The sequence below is a fragment of the Vulpes vulpes genome, chromosome 15 (assembly GCF_048418805.1).
Source record: "Vulpes vulpes isolate BD-2025 chromosome 15, VulVul3, whole genome shotgun sequence".
Classification (NCBI taxonomy): Eukaryota; Metazoa; Chordata; class Mammalia; order Carnivora; family Canidae; genus Vulpes; species Vulpes vulpes.
Window position 1 is genome coordinate 107,943,564 of NC_132794.1, and position 17,652 is coordinate 107,961,215.

General features: G+C 48.3%; 1 protein-coding gene across 5 annotated transcripts in view; it reads left to right on the forward strand.

Moving 5' to 3' along the window:
• The window catches only part of PLPP4 (phospholipid phosphatase 4), a 119,271-nt gene extending 102,119 nt beyond the window's left edge, over positions 1-17,152 (forward strand). For all 5 annotated transcript variants that reach the window (XM_025994488.2, XM_072740239.1, XM_072740240.1 and 2 more), the window contains exons 6-7: positions 6,641-6,811; positions 16,601-17,152. In XM_025994488.2, coding sequence (XP_025850273.1) covers positions 6,641-6,811; positions 16,601-16,800 — 371 coding nt within the window. In that variant the 3' untranslated portion in view covers positions 16,801-17,152. The remainder of the gene's footprint in view (positions 1-6,640; positions 6,812-16,600) is intronic.
• Positions 17,153-17,652: the final 500 nt, after the last annotated feature.

The window sequence follows — 17,652 nt, forward strand, 5'->3', positions numbered from 1 at the left end:
GGTTACATCCTGATGAACCCATAGTAGGTTAAAAATATCATAAGTTGAAATTGCATGTAATACACCTAACCTACTGCACCTCATGGCTTCGCCTACCCACCCCCCCTGAACGAGTTCAGAACACCTACATTAGCCTACAGCTGGGCAAAATCATCTAACACAAAGCTTATTTTAAAATCAAGTATCGAACATCTCCTGTGACTTATTGAACACTGTCCTGTAAGAGAAGAACAGAATGGCTGTAAGCGGTGCCCATTGTTTGCCCTGGAGATCCTGGGACTGACCAGGGGCTGTGGCTGGCACTGCTGAGCATCACAAGAGAGGATCATATCGCATGTCACATACACGGGGAAAGGACAAAATTCAGAAATCAAAGTACACTTTCTACCGAATGCATGTTGCTTTCACACCATTATAAAGTTAAAAAAAAAAAAAAAAAGTAAGCCACACCCTTGTAAGTCAGGGACAGTCAGTAGTCCCTGCTGTTGAAAGGATTACTTAGTTTGCAAATCCCCTGCATCACGTAATTTGCTGTTGCTGTTGGTTTAAGCAAAATCACCCCAAACTCAAGTGCTTCTTTGCTCTAGCGTGGAGAGCAGGGACAAATTGACGTGTGTAATTTTCAGCTCAGGTGAGGAGGCTGATTTAACAGTAGACCCTCTGCCCTGGAAGGCGGGGGTCAGGTGAGCTGTCAAATCGGCAGTCCTCGGGTCCAGCCCTGTTGGCCCACAGGTGAGGTTTGTTTGGTCCGCACTGTATTAACTTTTGATTAGTTGTCAATATTTTAAAATGAAGACATTTACCACAAACATTGGGATTTCCCTCCTTTGCCAGAAGATCCGAACTTCTAGGAACACAGAGCCCACGTTTCTAACACAGCACACAGCAGCCGCATCTTTAAATGGCAGGTGTATCTTCAATGGCACGGCTGCATCTCTAAACAGGCAGAGGCTCCCCAGTCCTCACCACTCCCAGTTTGGCCCATCAGTGAAGCCCGGGTGTTAGTTGTCATTTACCAGTACAGAGTAGCCTTTTTTTTTTTTTTTTCCAAAAAGTGAAATACTTCCCATCTGAGGTCTAGCAACAGTAGGGTAATAGAAGATAGACCAGGAGGGTTTTCGCTGCAAGAAGCTGCCTTGAATACCCAATTATGTTATTCCTGCCCCTATCTGCCTGGCCCCCAAGGGCATGACGTGGTGACCCCTGTGGTTCAGCCTCTCGTTTTACAGAGCACACTGAGGCCCAGAGAGGGAAGGTGGCTTGCCCCAGGTCATGTGTTCAGTTAATGACAGAGCCACGGTGAGAACCCGCATCTCCGCCTGCCAGCAGCACTGTCCTGCTTGAAGGAGCGCACAGGTACTGACCAGACAGGGTTGTTCCCACGGCCTGGTTTTGGATGGTCTTGCAGGGATGATGCACTGACACTCCCCTCGAAACACCCTTCAGTATTAAGATTAATTCAGCCATCTGGTATTGCTTTTCTCCCTCTTGGAGAAGAAAATATTCGCTCTGTGAGCATCATACAATGGAAAATTTGTACAGATTACTTCATCAGGGCACAATTTCATTTTTGGTGCCAGGAATGATCGGTTTGTCTGGGGGAAATTTATTAAACTAGCGAAAGTGAAAAACACAACATGCAAAGCAGGATCTGTCCCCCTGATTCTTATCCCGTTTATTTTGCAAGCTTTGTGTGCACCAGTTTTATTTATTGCAATCATTGGGGTCCAGAGGTCTTCCATTTGGTTTAAAAATCAACTGGGTGTGTATGTGGGGGTGGTGGGGAGGCTAACCACATTGTTTCACCTGAGCTAGCTCAATAAATAGAACTTTCTTTGCAAAGAGAGAGCTGTAAATCTGTGGCATTTCATCTGGGTAGCCTGGGAGAAGAAGCAGTGATTCCCTTGCTGAGTCACCAGGCAGGCAGAGAGCGCTGTGCAGGGGATATGCCTCGCGTCCCGTCCCGGGCCAGCAACTTGCATTGTGATGCTTTGCTTTTCTCCTCTCATTGGTGACAATGCCAGAAGTGAGCGCTGCGAGTGCCAGAAACAGGGTGGGGAAATCATTCTCCTTCATCTGCTTCTGAGTTTAGAGGCTCCAAGAACATCTTTGCTTTTCACAGCCAGATCAACACATAAATATTTACAATCAGCTGTTTCTAGCTCTGAAAACCTGCTACAGGCTCTGAAAGCAAGGGGCATATGCTCTTCCCCATAGATCGCTGTGAGAGCTTGTGTGTGTGTGTGTGTGTGTGTGTGTGTGTGTGTGTGTGTGTGTGTGTGTGTGTTTCAAACTTTGGAGAGCAAATAAACAAGTTCTGAGCCCCAGGGAAAGGTAGGTAGAGTCTCAGCATTCTCTTGCCTACTGGCTTGGGAGTGTTCTGAGCACGTGTCTGTTGTTCGTAATGTTAGCAAAATAGGAACACATTTCCCCTACTTTATGATCTCCATCTTCTGGAAGGTCCAGTGCCTCGACTGCTCTGCTCTCAGTTCCATTTCTTAATTATGCTGGAAGTCGGGGCTGAGTTTAAGGGGAAAGGCAAGCAGAATGAACAGGATCTCACCTGTTCTGTATGAGCCGAAAAGGTTTCACAGCCCCGTAGTGTCCTAAGTGCACGTTTCTTAAAGAAGAGAATCAGGTGTTGCTCAGCTAACCTTGGAAAGCATTTCTTTTAAAAAAACTTCCCTGTTTTCTTTTTCTTCCAGTTAAATAGAACCTGAGCCTCGGCGAGCCCCTGGATCTGAGAGTCGGAGGGGCTCCCAGGAGGTCGCATCCTGGTCCCAGGCCCCCAGCCTCACAGAAGGAGGTGGCAGGACCAAGTGTGGGACCATAGGAATTCAGTGCTGTTTGGCAGAGCCTGGTTCTTATTCAGAGTCTTTGGAAAAGCAGGAATGCAAAATGCCCGTGGAGTCACACCAGGGCTCAGATGTGCCTCCCAGGCCACGAGGCGGAGCCTCAGAAGCCCTTTGCCAAAGGACGTTATGCTGGTTCAACAGCTGTACAAATGTCACTGAGAAAGTGACAAGCATAAGGTTTAGCATGGAGCCTAGAAAAGTAAATGCGCAGTGTGCTTTAAAAATTGCCCAAAGACCCAATAGAACGTGAGGAAGAAGTGCAGCTGCCTTCGGATGCCCACAGGATCTAGGCTGTTGACCCCACCCTTTAGAAACGCCTTAAATTCCCTGCTCCCTTTTCAAAGGAGCAGATGCTCCCACACTTTGGAGGGCTGCAGCATGGGTCCCAGAGCATGAGGGAGAGTACTTTTTATCTGCAGTCTCCAAAATATAAGTGCCAGCCTGCTGCTGCCAAAACCAGCCAAATGCAAGTTCCCGGGGGGCACGAGGAGGTGATCTGGTGCAGTGTGGGGTCTGGCCGTGAGCTGCCCACCCCAGGTCTCAATCATGGGGGGGTTTCAGCAGCCTCTTCGCTTACCCATCTTGTGCCTCCAGGCTCAGGTGGCATTGTCCTAAAGTCTCCAAACCAATTTAGGGGGACACATGCAAATTCCTGCTCATTGTCCACCCTGTACTCATTGACTTCTTTTTCTCTGTTTCTTTTCCCAAGAGATGTCAACTTGGCAACACTTAGGGCTGCCTCTCTGATTGAAATCATGGAGACTTTCATCCATAACCCTACACAGCCCCAGGACAGTTCTTGTATGCTCCCACATTCAGTATAATTAGCCAGATAGACTTGCTAAGCTGTCTGGTTTGAACGAATTCCATTACTCCTCCGTAAGAATTCAGGAGGCGGCCGGTACCCACCAGAGCCAACTGTCCAGCCTCCCCCTCCCATGCTGCTATCTCAGAGGAGGATGTAAATGAATAGGAGAAGCAGAGCAACATGGGTAAGGACGGGAAATTAAGAACCCATTGTGCTTGCTAGGATGGTGGCCAAATGGGGCCACTTTGGAATGCCCATAAATCACGTAAAAACCTTCCATCATAGCAAAAATGCAGAACAGGCCTGGACAATGAGGCTGCTTACATATTCTTATTTTAAACAGAATATTCAATACATATTGGCACTGCTTTGCTGTTTACTTAAGTGCTGATCATTATTCAAAAAATGTTTAAGTGCTTCATTTTTATTCCTGAGATAAACCTGTTTTATTTATTTATTTTTTTAAGATTTTATGTATTTATTCATGAGAGACACAGAGAGAGAGAGAGAGAGAGAGAGAGAGAGAAAGAGAGGCAGAGACATAGGCAGAGGGAGAAGCAGGCTCCATGCAGGGAGCCTGATGTGGGACTCGATCCTGGGACCCCAGGATCACACCCTGAGCCAAAGGCAGACATTCAACTGGGAGCCACCCAGGCATCCCTGAGATAAACCTGTTTTAATATTCTGTTCAAAAAGGAAAAAAAATCCCCTCTTACCTTGTTTAATTTGGTTGTTGAAAACATTCTCCTTTGGCATAAACTTATGTTTGTACCTCAGGGATCCCTTTTAAGAAGACACATTATTGGGGTGCCTGGTTGGGTTAGTTGGTTAAGCATCTGACTCTTGATTTAGGCTCAGGTCATGATCTTAGGGGCATGGGATCCAACCCTGCATTGGGCTTCAAGCTGGGCATGGAGCCTGCTTAAGATTCTCTCTCTCCCCCCTCTGCCCCTACCTCCCAATTGAGCTCTCTCTCTCTCTTAAAAAAAAAAAAAAAAAAAAGACACATTATCAGCAATAATTTGGGAAAGCTGCAGGTTATTCATTTTTATGTGCTATAGACATGATTATCTTGAACCTACAATTTAAGGTGCGGCTCTTTTCACTTAATGTGGCACCATGAGTATCATCCGAAGCGCTGTATGAGCACAGTGATTTTCGCCAGTGCGTCATAGTCCACTGAATGGAAAAAGCAGTTTGCTTATCTGTGCCTCTGCATTCATCACCTTCTATTGTTGTATAATTATAAATAATTCGACCAGAATATCTTCTAGAGCCCTCCATATTTTTGTATTATTGTATTTTGGGGCAGGCCCTCTCACACTGGAGAGTGCCCACAGGTCTCACGTGGACCTTGCAAAAGGCAGAGTCTAACTCAGCAGGTCCAGGCAAGCCTGACGTTCTGCATCTGTGACTCAGGGGATGCTGAGGCCGCTGCTTGGGCTTGGACAGTCTCTCAAAGTCCCTGGCATCCAGAGTGTTTGCGAGAACTGTTTTACCAAGTCCTGGTGTGCAGTCCAAGGAGTCTGCCCCTCAGGAGTATGTTCTCACCAAGAGGAAAGCTTTGATTAGGCCGGTGTCCAGCAAAGGCAGGGGCTGCGGCTCAATGCAAGTGTCCAAAGGTCAGTCCCCATTGGCGTTAGAATCACTCAGGTAGTGTGCGCGTGCATGCTCACACGTTCACACGCTCACATGGACGTATGTGCATACTCAGATGCTCGCAATACCCTCATATATACACACTTGCACACATAACATGCTCACACATACTACTCACATATACTCACACATACATGCTTATAATCACATACACTTGCACACATACACATTCATACACATATATACTCATTTGCACACACACTTCTACATATGCACACTCACACACATACTCATACATGTACACCTACACTCACACGTATACCCACATTCACATATGCACACACACTTGTACATACATACACATACTCATATACATTTATGCACACACTCCCACTCCCACATACATACACTCTCGTACACTCACACTCACACGCATACTCCAGACCTGTAGACCAGCATCAGTAGAATGTCTGGCAGTGGCTGCCAGGATTTCATAGAGCTTCCTAGGTTTTTCAGGTTTTCACCTTCCTACTCCATGCATAGCCAGGGTTGCAGGGCCTTTCTAAGCCCACGAAAGATTTAAAGCCTACTTTAAATCTCACTGAGTTCCCCCTGTGTTTTAAACCTTACTGGGTGAAAACTTTAGGGATTACATATGCTACACCCAACTTCCACGCTTTTGACAATGGACCTAGAATAGTCAGGACTTGTCTTTGCAATTCTAAAAATCAATATCCATAGTTTTTTAGGAGAAAACAAGGCCATTATCACTGTCAATCTCTCCATCAAACTCATTCCTCCATAGCTGTGCTGGACCCCTCTTACTGAACACCAGCAAGCCCCGAATCCCTTCCTTTCCCTCACTCTTCAAATCTAAGCAGTCACCGCAGTCTTGTGTTCTCTACACACTTTTTCATATAGAACTCAACAGATTATAATAAAATCCTCTCTTCACATGGCTGTGTCTTTCAACCAGACCTTGAGCCCAGGGACGGCACCTGATGCACTTTGTTATTCTCCAACCTAGAGCAGGGCCTGTCTAGCACACAGAAGATACCCTTTAAATCACTGTTGAATGAATGCATGCATGACTGACTGACTGACTGAATGAATGAATGAATGAAAGAAAGAAAGAAAGAAAGAAAGAAAGAGAAATTAGAATAGATTTTGATCACACACAAGCCTGGAAGGTCATTCTCATTGTTAAAAGTTTCACACCGGCATGGTTCTAGCAAGAGCACAGATTGCCTAGATGGAGCCTGGTGCCAACATGCGTTGGCCCTGGGGTGTGCAAGATGGCTGACAGGATGCCCAGGACGTGCTGTGTCCCTGCCACTTACCACCTGCTAGAGTAACACCTGCTGTTTCTCTTTGGCAGTTGCCTTTTCTGGCCTTGGCTTCACGACGTTCTACTTGGCTGGCAAGCTGCACTGCTTCACCGAGAGCGGGCGGGGGAAGAGCTGGCGGCTGTGTGCTGCCATCTTGCCCCTCTACTGCGCCATGATGATTGCCCTGTCCCGTATGTGTGACTACAAGCATCACTGGCAAGGTGAGTCCCTGCCCAGGGCCTGCCCAGTCCTCATGGGAGTCTGACACTCTCCTGCAGGGATGGGTCCAGAAAGGTTCCTATTCAGGGAGAACCGAGTGCCTACTGTCAGGCCAGGGTTGGCTGAAATAACAGCAGATACTTCTTTTTAAAAGAAAACATGCCTGTTCTTGTGAGCTCTGACCTTCATGCTGCCCTTCCTGGGTGTAGAATTGGAGCCCCTCCTCCTCCTCTGGGCTCAAGTCCCAGCAGGATGGCAGACCCTTGGCCTCGGATGCAACTGTGATTTCCCTGCTAGATCACTTGCCTCAGTCTTCAGACTTGGTGCCAAGTGGTTTTTGGCTCCTTTCACGTCTCACATCCATCGCACAAGGACATACTTCTCGCCACAGATGCACTTCCAGAGGATGTGTCCGGCCCAGGCATCAATGCCAGCAATGTTCTGAGCAGCTGCTCCAAGGCTGTGGTGAGGCTGACCTATATGTATGAATCCTGGAGTATCTGAGCAAAGTGAAAATAACACAAAACAAATGAGGGACTGGAATAAGACTATACCATGCCATACCCTCCTGCAGATAAGCTGCAGCTCACGGCCTGCCTGAACGTCAAGCGGCACCTGCCACAGCAAACAGGGAGCAGAGGCAGAGGTGATGTCCATAGGACATGGGGCCTCCCAGGAGCACCGGGTATAAGGGCCGTATTCCCCACAGGGCAATCCTCAGATCCCCTTGATCAGGAACCCTGAGACAGGAAACCAACTCTGGGGTGGGGGTGGGGGGTGGTTCTGGAGTGGTAGCCAGGAGTCTGCATTAACCTGCAAGTCGGTTATTTCCAATGAAGTCTGAGAAGCTTCAGGCAAGAGCTCCAGTGTGTCAGCGTCAGTCACAGACTGAATTATAATGTGCCCAGATCCAGCTCCCCATCCGAATGGCTTCCCCCGATCTCCCTATGGCTTGCCCCTCCTCTTCCTTGCCTGCTTTCTTGCTGCCACCAGGCAATTCCCATTCTCCCCCTTTTCTGTCTCTGCAGCCAGGTGCCTTGTGATCCTGCACACTTCTCACCTCTTCCCAGGTGTTTAATCCAGGGGCGGTGAGGCAGCAGATAAGGCCAGAGGTGAGGGGTGCTCCTAGCTGGGGACATCTTCTTCCCATCTTTTCCGGGGCCTTCTGTTCCTCCCGCTACTTCCCCAGCTTCTCCTGCTCCTTCCCTGGCCTCAGCTCCACCTGCCACCCTCCTGGAGCTCATGCTGTGGGCTTCACAAGCTTCTAGCAGCAGCTTGGAGCGAAGAATAAAGGGTGCAGGGGAAAGAGAGACTGATGCATGGTCTGGACAGGTGGATGCACCTAGTGCTGATCAAGATCTAGGGGCCCTGCTGATGGGGGCAGTCACTAGAAGCCATAATGCTGAGCCCTGTGCCCTCCCTTGGGGTCTACTTTTATCAATGAGTCAGATGGAGTTCTGGATAACATGAAGCTCCATCACAGGAGGGAAGCAGGGGAGAGTTGCTGAGCCCACAGCACAAGGGCATACCCACTGCACCTGGGAATATTTTCCAACAGAATCAGTGTTGCCTGGATGACGAGGGCATTTCCCCGTGGAGAATATTATGGGCTGGCTGGTGTTTTACGGACTGCTTTTCATGGACCCCTTGTGAACTGCAGCGTCTTTTTCTGAACCTGAGAACAATAACCTCCAAATATTTCACATGCTATTTTGTAGACTGAATGAAATAATGGATCTCGATGTACTTTGCACATGAAAACATATTGCACAAATGCAAATTGGTATTGTTGTTGCATCGTGCATTGTTTCTGAAGAAGGATGGGTTGTGTTTCCCAAACCTGATTTAGGGGCAGATACGTTTTTGGAACATGGTCTGTTTTTAAGCTGTGAATCCCCGGTTTGCACTTTTATTCAGTCACGTTGGATTTGTCAAATGACGAAGGGTTTCATATTTGAATTGACTGTTGCTTCATCTCAGAAGGCAGTAAAAGCCTTTGCGTAGTGATCTTGTCCTGAAACCCTAAGACATGAGATTGGCCTCTTTTAAATTGCTTTGGTCCTGGCTGGTTTTTTACTCCTTACCTTGCTGTGGCTGGTACGTCGTGAAAGGATGAAGAATCACAGTCCGAGGCATTCTGGAAGTGGTGGACTCATCATGCAGCTGGTGTGTTGAAAGCCTGCTGGCGACGGGGCTTCAGACCCATCTTATCCAGCTGGCACAGAAAGGAACCGGAGGATTAGAGGGAGAATATTAATGGGAAGGCAAAGCAAGAGAATTTATGTTCAGCGATGTTTCGGGCCATATGTGAGCTGCGGTAGACTTCCACAGGCAAAACTGAACGTGCATGGATTGGTACAGGTCATTGGTGTGGCCCAGGTACCAGTTCACCTGTACCATCATCTGTTCAATTTATGCCTCCAGAATCAGCCAGGAGAGGGGTGTGCCTTGGATTCTTTAATGGGCTCTGAAATGAGTCTGGCTCATTGTACTTGAATTCCCTTTTATGAGGCCATCTGTCACTGTCTCCACCAGCCATCTCAATGGGGGGGCGACTGCCTCCCAGGGGACATTTGGCAATGTCTGCAGATATCTCTTTGGTTTGTACAACTGGGGGTGATGGTTGCTACTGGCACCTAGCGGGTAGAGGTCAGGGATGCTGGTAAACATCTTACAATGTACAGGATAGCGCCTCGCCCACAACAAAGACCTATCCAGCCCCAGATGGCTACTGCTGAGGTAGAAGAACCCTGATCTAAGGTGTAGATGGTGCTAACCTCAGCGCCATCTCCCTGCACCCCCCCCCTTATTACATGTTAAGAAGCAGGAGTGGGAAATTTTATTAATTGAACACTCACTCATTAAGGGAGTAGTCAGGGAGTCCTCCAAGGTTTCCAGCTTGGAGAAGGGATAGACAGTGTGGCGGGTGTTTGAGGCAGGATGCCTGATGGAGATAGATAAGTTGGTTTTCTTTGCAGACTGAGCTACCCAGTGACCGTGGGCAGGCACCGTCCATCATGATGAGAATCCATGTGGAGTCCCGGAGGCATCAGCAAAACGCAAATCCCTCTCATTATAGACTTTAGTTAACAACATTAATATTATGAGATTTTTATGACTCCGTTTCAATTTTGACTTGCACAACTGTGTCTAATAGAGAAGTACATCCAATCCCTCAATTATATATTCTTATCCAGTAAATAGTCCATAATCCCAAATGCCTCACTCTTTCCATTGTCATGGTGGTTTTCTGTTATCAACACCCTCCTTGACTTTCTTGCCTTCCCAGCCCCACTCCAAATATACAAGCCCGTTGTTTTATTAAGTGAAGAAAATGGAGGGCACAGGCCATGCGAAACACTTAGCAGGACTTCTGCCAAAATAAAACCAGCTGGATGGGTACTGAGTCTGTACGTGGCTGAGAGTCTCCATGTCCTTGTGACGTGACTGTTTTCAGGTCAACTGGAAGCAACGAAGTTTCGTGGGTGATGCTAACTGCCAAGGCCTGCACCCCATAAAGAGGTTTACCTTTGTGATCAGCCATGTGACATATGGCCAGCCATGTGTTTTCAAGAGTTAAAACTTGTGGCATTCCCCGGCTAGGAAGAACATGTGGAGAAACATGTGGAGAAAGAGCAGAGCTTCTTCCTGAACTTGCTTCTATCTCCACTCATAGGCTTGTGCGTTTATGATTTCTAGTCAGTGAAGAATCACAGGAGTGGCAGGAATGTACTATTTGCTGTCTGAGTGGACATAATGGCAAGCCCCCCCCCCGCCCCGCCTCTCAAATTCCTGTATCTGGATCCAGGCTTTCCTCATGTGACTCCACCTTTGGGGCTAATCCTTCAACCGACACTGGTTTCTGTCATCATAATGTCATTTTAAGCAGCCCTGGGTGCTTGTGTGGTGTTTCACTCTAAGAAAGAGCGTCTCCCTCTGAATGTAAGACAGAAAAATGGGTCTCAAGGGAGGAAACGGTCCTTCATTCCCACCCAGCCTGAGGTTAGAAGGCACCCATGGCAGTCACAGACGCCGAGCTTGACTGGGCTGAGTTGTTCAAGGTGGCTTGCGCTGCCTTCGCCATGTTTCCCTCACTGGGCTGTGAAGGGTCTGTGACTTGAAATGAATTTTCATGTAGTTACTGGACTTCAGGAGATTTTCAGCCCTGCAGATGAGGTGATTGGGGGTCGGGGGACATTTTGCTGGGTGGTTCGTGTGCCACATTAAAAAGCCAGGAAGAGGCTGCTGCCCCTGCCTCCCACACACACACACAGTTGAAGAACACACTGGTAACCAGGTGTTTCCTTGGGCTTTCAGAAGAAGTTTCTAGATTCTCTGAACAAAGTGACTTCAAAAGGAGCCCTTGGAACTGTGTTACTGCTCCTACCAGAACCCCACCAGCCTTGTGTAGAACAGAAACATGGATATTCTCGGTCTGGAGTGAACTGATCTCAACTCCTTTCCCTCCTCTGTCAGTGCCCTCCATAGCAGGGTCTATATTCATTCAGCATCAGAGGCTGAACGATGCTCGGGGTCTGGGAGCCTCTCAGCCTTGACGTCTTAGGAGTCTGCCCACCTCTACCTTCCTTCCCAAGGTGTCCCCGCAGGAGGGGCTGGAGCCACCTGCAGCCCCCGGCCGCCCCCCTCCCTCCCATCAGAGCCACTGGACAGCGCTTTGGGCCAGGCCAAAGGGAGCGTGGGTCAGGCCCTCTGCCCTCCCTGCCCCCAGGTTAGCTGGCCTTCCCCTGTTGCCCACTTCCCAGGGAAGATGGATGTTGGCTGCTCACAGGGCTCACTGACCACCTTGCTTCACTCTACTCTGTTCCTTCCCTCATGTTCTCGCGTTTCTCTTGTGGGCTCTTTGTTCAAAATATTTCCAGAATCTGACACCCTCTGCAGGTGGGCCTTATTCCCTCACCCTCCAGCCTTGCTTCAGGTGTTACCCTCTGGATGAGGACGTCTCGTGATGACCAGACTTGAAACCACAGCCCTTCTTCTGCACTCCTTGTTTCTCTCCTCTTGCTCATTTATCACTGTCTGAGGGACCGAGTAGTTTATTGTGTATTGATTATTGTCTGTCCTTACCCGCTGGAACAGAGGTCTGCAGACTGCTTCTGTAAAGGGTCAGATAGTGAATAAACATCCTTGGCTTCGCGTGGTCCATACAGTCTCTATTGCAACTCCCAGATTTGGCTGTAGTTGTGTGGAAGCAGCTATGGGCAATATGGAACCCTGCCCTAGAGTCTGATCTCCATGTGGGCAGGGATTTTTGTCTCTTGTTGTCATGGCACATGGTAGGTACGTGTGTTAGTTTCCTTAGGCTGCTGTGACAAAAGTTCCACAAACCCAGTGGCTTAGAACAATAGTAATTGTCTCCCAGTTCTGGAGGCCAGAAGTCCAAAATCAAGTGCATGGGGCCGCACTTCCTCTGACACCTGTAGGGGAAAGATCCTCAAGTGCCTCTTCCAGCTCCTAGTAACCCCAAATGGTCCTTCGCTCATGGCGGCATAATTCCAATCTCTACTACACAAGTTCTTCCTTGTGTTTCTTCACATCGTCTTCCCTCTGTGGGTGTCTTTCTCTGTGGCCAAAGTCACGCTTTTATAAGAACACCAGTCATATTAGATGACAGCCCACCCTCATGATCTCATTTGAATTTCATGACCTCTCTAGACTCTACATCCAAATGGGGTCACATTCTGAAGTACTGGGGTTAGGACTTCAACTTATCTTTTTTGTGGGGCAGGGGACACAATTCAACTCATAACAGTGCCCAAGCAATGTGTTGAACGAATGAATGAATTTAATTAATCATGTTCCTTTGATACTAACATCATCTTTTCCTTCACACTGGTTTTATTAAAATTTGGGGGAGGGGGCTTATTAAAATTAGCCTTTCCTCTGCAAGTTCTTTCCCTTTAAAAATGAACAGAAAGGGGATCCCTGGGTGGCTCAGCGGTTTAGCACCTGCCTTTGGCCCAGGGCGCCATCCTGGAGTCCCGGGATCGAGTCCCACGTCAGGCTCCCGGCATGGAGCCTGCTTCTCCCTCCTCCTGTGTCTCTGCCTCTCTCTCTCTCTCTCTCATAAATAAATAAATAAATCTTTTAAAAAAATAAAAATAAAAATGAACAGAAAAATTAGACTTTAAACTTTCCATTTGCTCACTATGTCTCTTGTGCCCGTGTCCCAAGCATAGTCTCCTTTGGATACATAGTGGTGAGGAAGACGGACATGGCGGCTGCCCTTCCAGCTTCTAGTATACCAAATAGATCGTGCATCCTCTGTGCCATGAAAGTTCTTTTATAGAAACTCAAAGTCACAAAACCAGAAAGCTTCACTAGTAGTAGAATGAAAGGAACAGAAACCTTCATGGGGAGGGGGTGGTTGTTGAGTTTGTCAGAGATGATTTTTACCCTAGTATCCTGGGTCATAGAGCCCAAGGCATACAAGTTCCCAAGTCAAGCTGTCTCAGTGATATTGGATGTTGCCATGGTGACAGAGAGAGATGTGTTCCCCTGGGGGACTTGTCAGCACATCTTCAGAAGCCTTTCTGACTGTCTGTGCCAGAACAGGTGAGCATGGCCAGTATGTACTGGCACTTCTGAATGCTAGACCGGGAGAAAGCCTCTCCTGTCCTTTGACCTCATGAGAAGAGAGTGGGGACCATGCCCATTTTATAAATAAGATTCAAATCTAGATTGCCTGATTCAAAGTCTGTCCCTCTTTCTACCACTATGGGAACCCATCTAGTAGTATTTCTCTCGCCCTGCTTTCTAGAGTTTTGTAACTTAGAATTCGTCCCTTTAAAAGCATATAATCCAGTGGTTTTTAGTATAGTCAGAGTTGTGCAACCATCACCACTCTCTAATTCCAGGAACTTTTCTTCACCTCCCCAAAAACCCCCGATCCCAGTCCCGGGCAACTGCTAATCTTTCTTTCTCCACGGATTTCCTTATTCTGGGCATTGCACATACACGGGATCACACAACGTGTGGCACTTGGTGGCTGGCGATGCCGATTCTTTAGTGTGTCTTGTCACTGCTGTTCACATTTCAGGTCATCAAATATTTACCGAGTAATAACTGTAGGGCTCTGGGAAACGAAGATGAGGAAGGCCATCAAGGGGAAGTCAGCACTGAGTGGTGGGTTTGGGTTAAGATGTGTGCACAGACAGTCTCCCAGAAAGCCAGTGGGGACCCTGGTCCGGCTGAGGGTTCCACAGAGCTTGAGAGTACATGGAAGACCTTATGGTCAATTAATGTCCTGCAGAATTATAAGGACACCACCCCTCTGGTAAAAGATGGTCCTTCCTTCCATTTTCCCAAATTTGCCAAGCCCCTTCCTTTTTTGCTCCACCTGGAAGATTGCGGGCATACCCTGTCTCCCCTTACTTGCCCTGGTTCACACCTGCTTATCCTGCACGGCTGGCCTGTGGGGTATGTCCTCCGTGAAAGTCGCCTGGACTGACCAGCCCAGCCCAGGCTACTCTGCAGGGCGGTCTCACAGTCCCATACTTCTTCGTGGTGTGTATCACAGCTGCAGCTCAGTGATAAAGCTGTCACTATTTCATGTCCCTCTGGCCCCTTAGGACTGTGAGCGTGTCTCTCTTGTTCAGCCTCATGCCCCAGGGCCACACATCACGCCTGACACCTACACCCATGTGGAGCACATACAGGTGTGCAGTGGGATGGCATTGATGCTGAGTCGGGACACTGGTATTTTGTGCTGCGGGGACACTGAGATCCATGCATTCCCCTTCTGAACCCTTGATCCCAGGCCCCCATAGTTAACGGTAAAGTCAATCCCAAGTGGTTTTTCTCTTAATAAAACCCTGCTTGTCTGCTGCCTGCTTTTCTGTCAGCACTTGTTGTACAGGATGTGAGTGTGATTTCATCAAAATAACAATAGCCCACTTGAGGCCCTTGATGACAGTCTCCCTCATAAAGTAAGGCATTTTTTGATTCTTGTTCTCCACCTTTGTAATAAACACAGCCCCACATGACTTTGCTGAGAAGGCGGCTTTTGGTGCCCTTGATATTTCTGATGACTCTGGCGGACCTGCGATACCACTTTCCCCTCTCTCCATTAAATGGGAAAACAGCATGGGCAGGGCGCACCACTCCCTCACACACTGCTCCATCAGTGAGCCCGGAGAACATTTGCTCAGAACGATTCGATGTCCTGTGGTCAGTGGTGCACCTAATGAGATGCCGTACCCCAGAAAATTGAATGCCAAATGACATTATTTGTAGGTTTTGCTCTTTGCCCTGTTCAGTAGTCAATGGCTCAAATGCAGATGTCATGGATCATTTCAGACTCTAATAAAAATAATGCCCCAGGGAGCTGTGCCCTGGGGTTAGAGAGAGAACAGAACAACAGTGCAATTCTATGACCTTGAACCCTTGAGTCCTGGCACATTTTTATAGGCCGCTGGCCATAGGCAATGTAAGGGGTTTCTCTTTTTGAGGAACTGGATTTAATCCTGTTAATTATGCCTTATTTTATCTTTCCCTCCCTTCCCCTATGATCCTCTGATTTGTTTCTTGACTTCCAGCTATGAGTGAAATCCTATGAAATCATAGAAGGAGACAAACCATGGGAGACTCTTAATTCTAGGAAACAAACTGAGGGTCACTAGAGGGGAGGGAGATGGGGGATGGGGTAACCGGGTGATGGGCATGAGGGAGGGCACTTGATGGAATGAGCGCTGGGTGTCATATACAACTGATGAATCACAAAACCCCTCCTCTGAAAGTAATAATAAAATCCGTGTTAATTAATTGAATTTAAATAAAAGAAAAAAATTATACCTTGTGATCCCGCTCAGGAATTCAGGTTGCTGTTTGCCTCTAAGAGGAGGCCTACAAGATAGCAAATGTGGAAGAGGAAGCCCCGAATGGAGAATGATAGTTCACATGGCAGCAACCTTCAAAAGAGTCCAAACTTTCTTTTGTTACGGGAGGTTTTCCATTCTGTTAGGATCTTTTGGGCAAGAATAATCCATAGACGGTTTAAAGTGCCAACGTACGCACACACAAAATGAGGGCTGTTGGGGTGGGCTGCTTTCATGGGGTCTCTACTGGGAACCAGCTGAATGTCTTCTTGGGCAAGACCCCTCCCACCCAGTGGAGGGTCTGTTCTGCCTCCAGATGCCCTCTCCTGCCTCCTCTGCCCCCCCCCCCCCTTGGCCCCTCAACTTGATGAGATGTTGGAAGGATCAGGATTCTCACAGCACGGATCTGTTGAGTTGCCAATCCTGGTGTATCATAAAATGTTTTCTTTACTTTGTGCCTCAGAAGTTTATTTCTTCCCTGGGAAATCATTCAACCGCGAGGCAGAGACCGCGTGTTTGATGGGTTTCTGTAGCTCACCAGCAATACTGCAGGAGTCCAGGGGGAACTTGCTAAAGAGTAAGAGATCACAGCCCCCCTCCCATCCAGGGGATCTAGATCCTATGGAGATAGTTGGACTCCTTCCAGATTCTAGAATTGATTTTCATATCCAAGAATGCAAATCTGAGTTCATGCAATGCTCAGGGGCATATTAAGGACACAAGAGGGAGTCAAATAAACATTTTCAGGGCATCTTTAAGTCCTAGAAACGAAAAGGTCTGCAAAGGCCACCAGGATCTGTTCCTCCAGCGTGATTTCTCTTTCCTTTAGTCTCTCAGGAGATCAGGCAAGCAACCCACTCACCGCAGCAGGTGAGGAGAGTACTTTCTAGAAAACATAACTGGCCGCATTTGAGTGAATCATAACACATTTCTCCCTTTTGTGCTCTTTCTGCCTAGATTCTTTTGTTGGTGGAGTCATTGGCCTCATTTTTGCATACATTTGCTACAGACAGCACTACCCCCCTCTGGCCAACACAGCTTGTCACAAACCCTACGTCAGCCTCCGGGTCCCGACGTCGCTGAAGAAGGACGAGCGGCCCACAGCTGACAGCGCACCCAGCATGCCTCTGGAAGGCATCACCGAAGGCCCCGTATGACGAGGGTCTCAGGATGATGGACGCTGAGCCCAGGGCCTGCTCTTCCACCCCCCTGGCATCATAACACAGTAGAAGAGGCTTTCTGTCATGTGTGTCTCATCAGTTGTTCCTCAGAGTTACCCTTCTGCTTCATTTTGCTGATGGTGTTCCTGCTACTTTAAGTGTGTCTTTTCAACTTTCTCGAATTTGCAAAGGAAGGACACAGAAACTGTCTCGGAGGGACATACGGAAGGAGGCCGCAAGGACGGGGCGGGTGTAACTTGGTCCATTCCTTTATCTGAAATGTTTGCTGTCACAGCCACCGTCCTGTGTTGTCATGGTTGTAAAACATAATAAAACCTCCCACCTGGAAGACACGGTGTTGGCTGTGCGGGGCAGCAAGAGTCATTCAGAGGTGCGGTGTGTTTCACGGCGGGGTGGGGAGCTGGGTCCCAAGCCAGCTCTGGCCATAGACCATTCTGGGTGCTGAGCTTTGGAGGCCTTCTGCAGGGTCAGCCCTCCATGGCGTATGCCCCTGAAATGGAGCTGAAGTTTGAGGCTACTGCCTTAGTATTTCCAGGATTTGGGGATCACTGAATTTAGAAGGGAGTGAGATGGATGACTTAGGCTTTCACCAAATCCAGTGGAAACAGAGATGCCCGAGGGCCAGGAATGGAGAGCAGTCCTTGCAGTTGTCTAAGGGTTGGGGGTGGTGGTGGGGGAGCACCGTATCTCTCCAGGGAATGGCTGGGGGACCTCTGGCAGGAAGAAGCAGCTCCCCTGGAGGGGTTTTCCCCTCTGGGACCTGAGTTTTACAGGACTCTGCTAGAAGTCTTCTTCAAATAGTGGCGCCTTCCCATTCCCGTCTGGCAG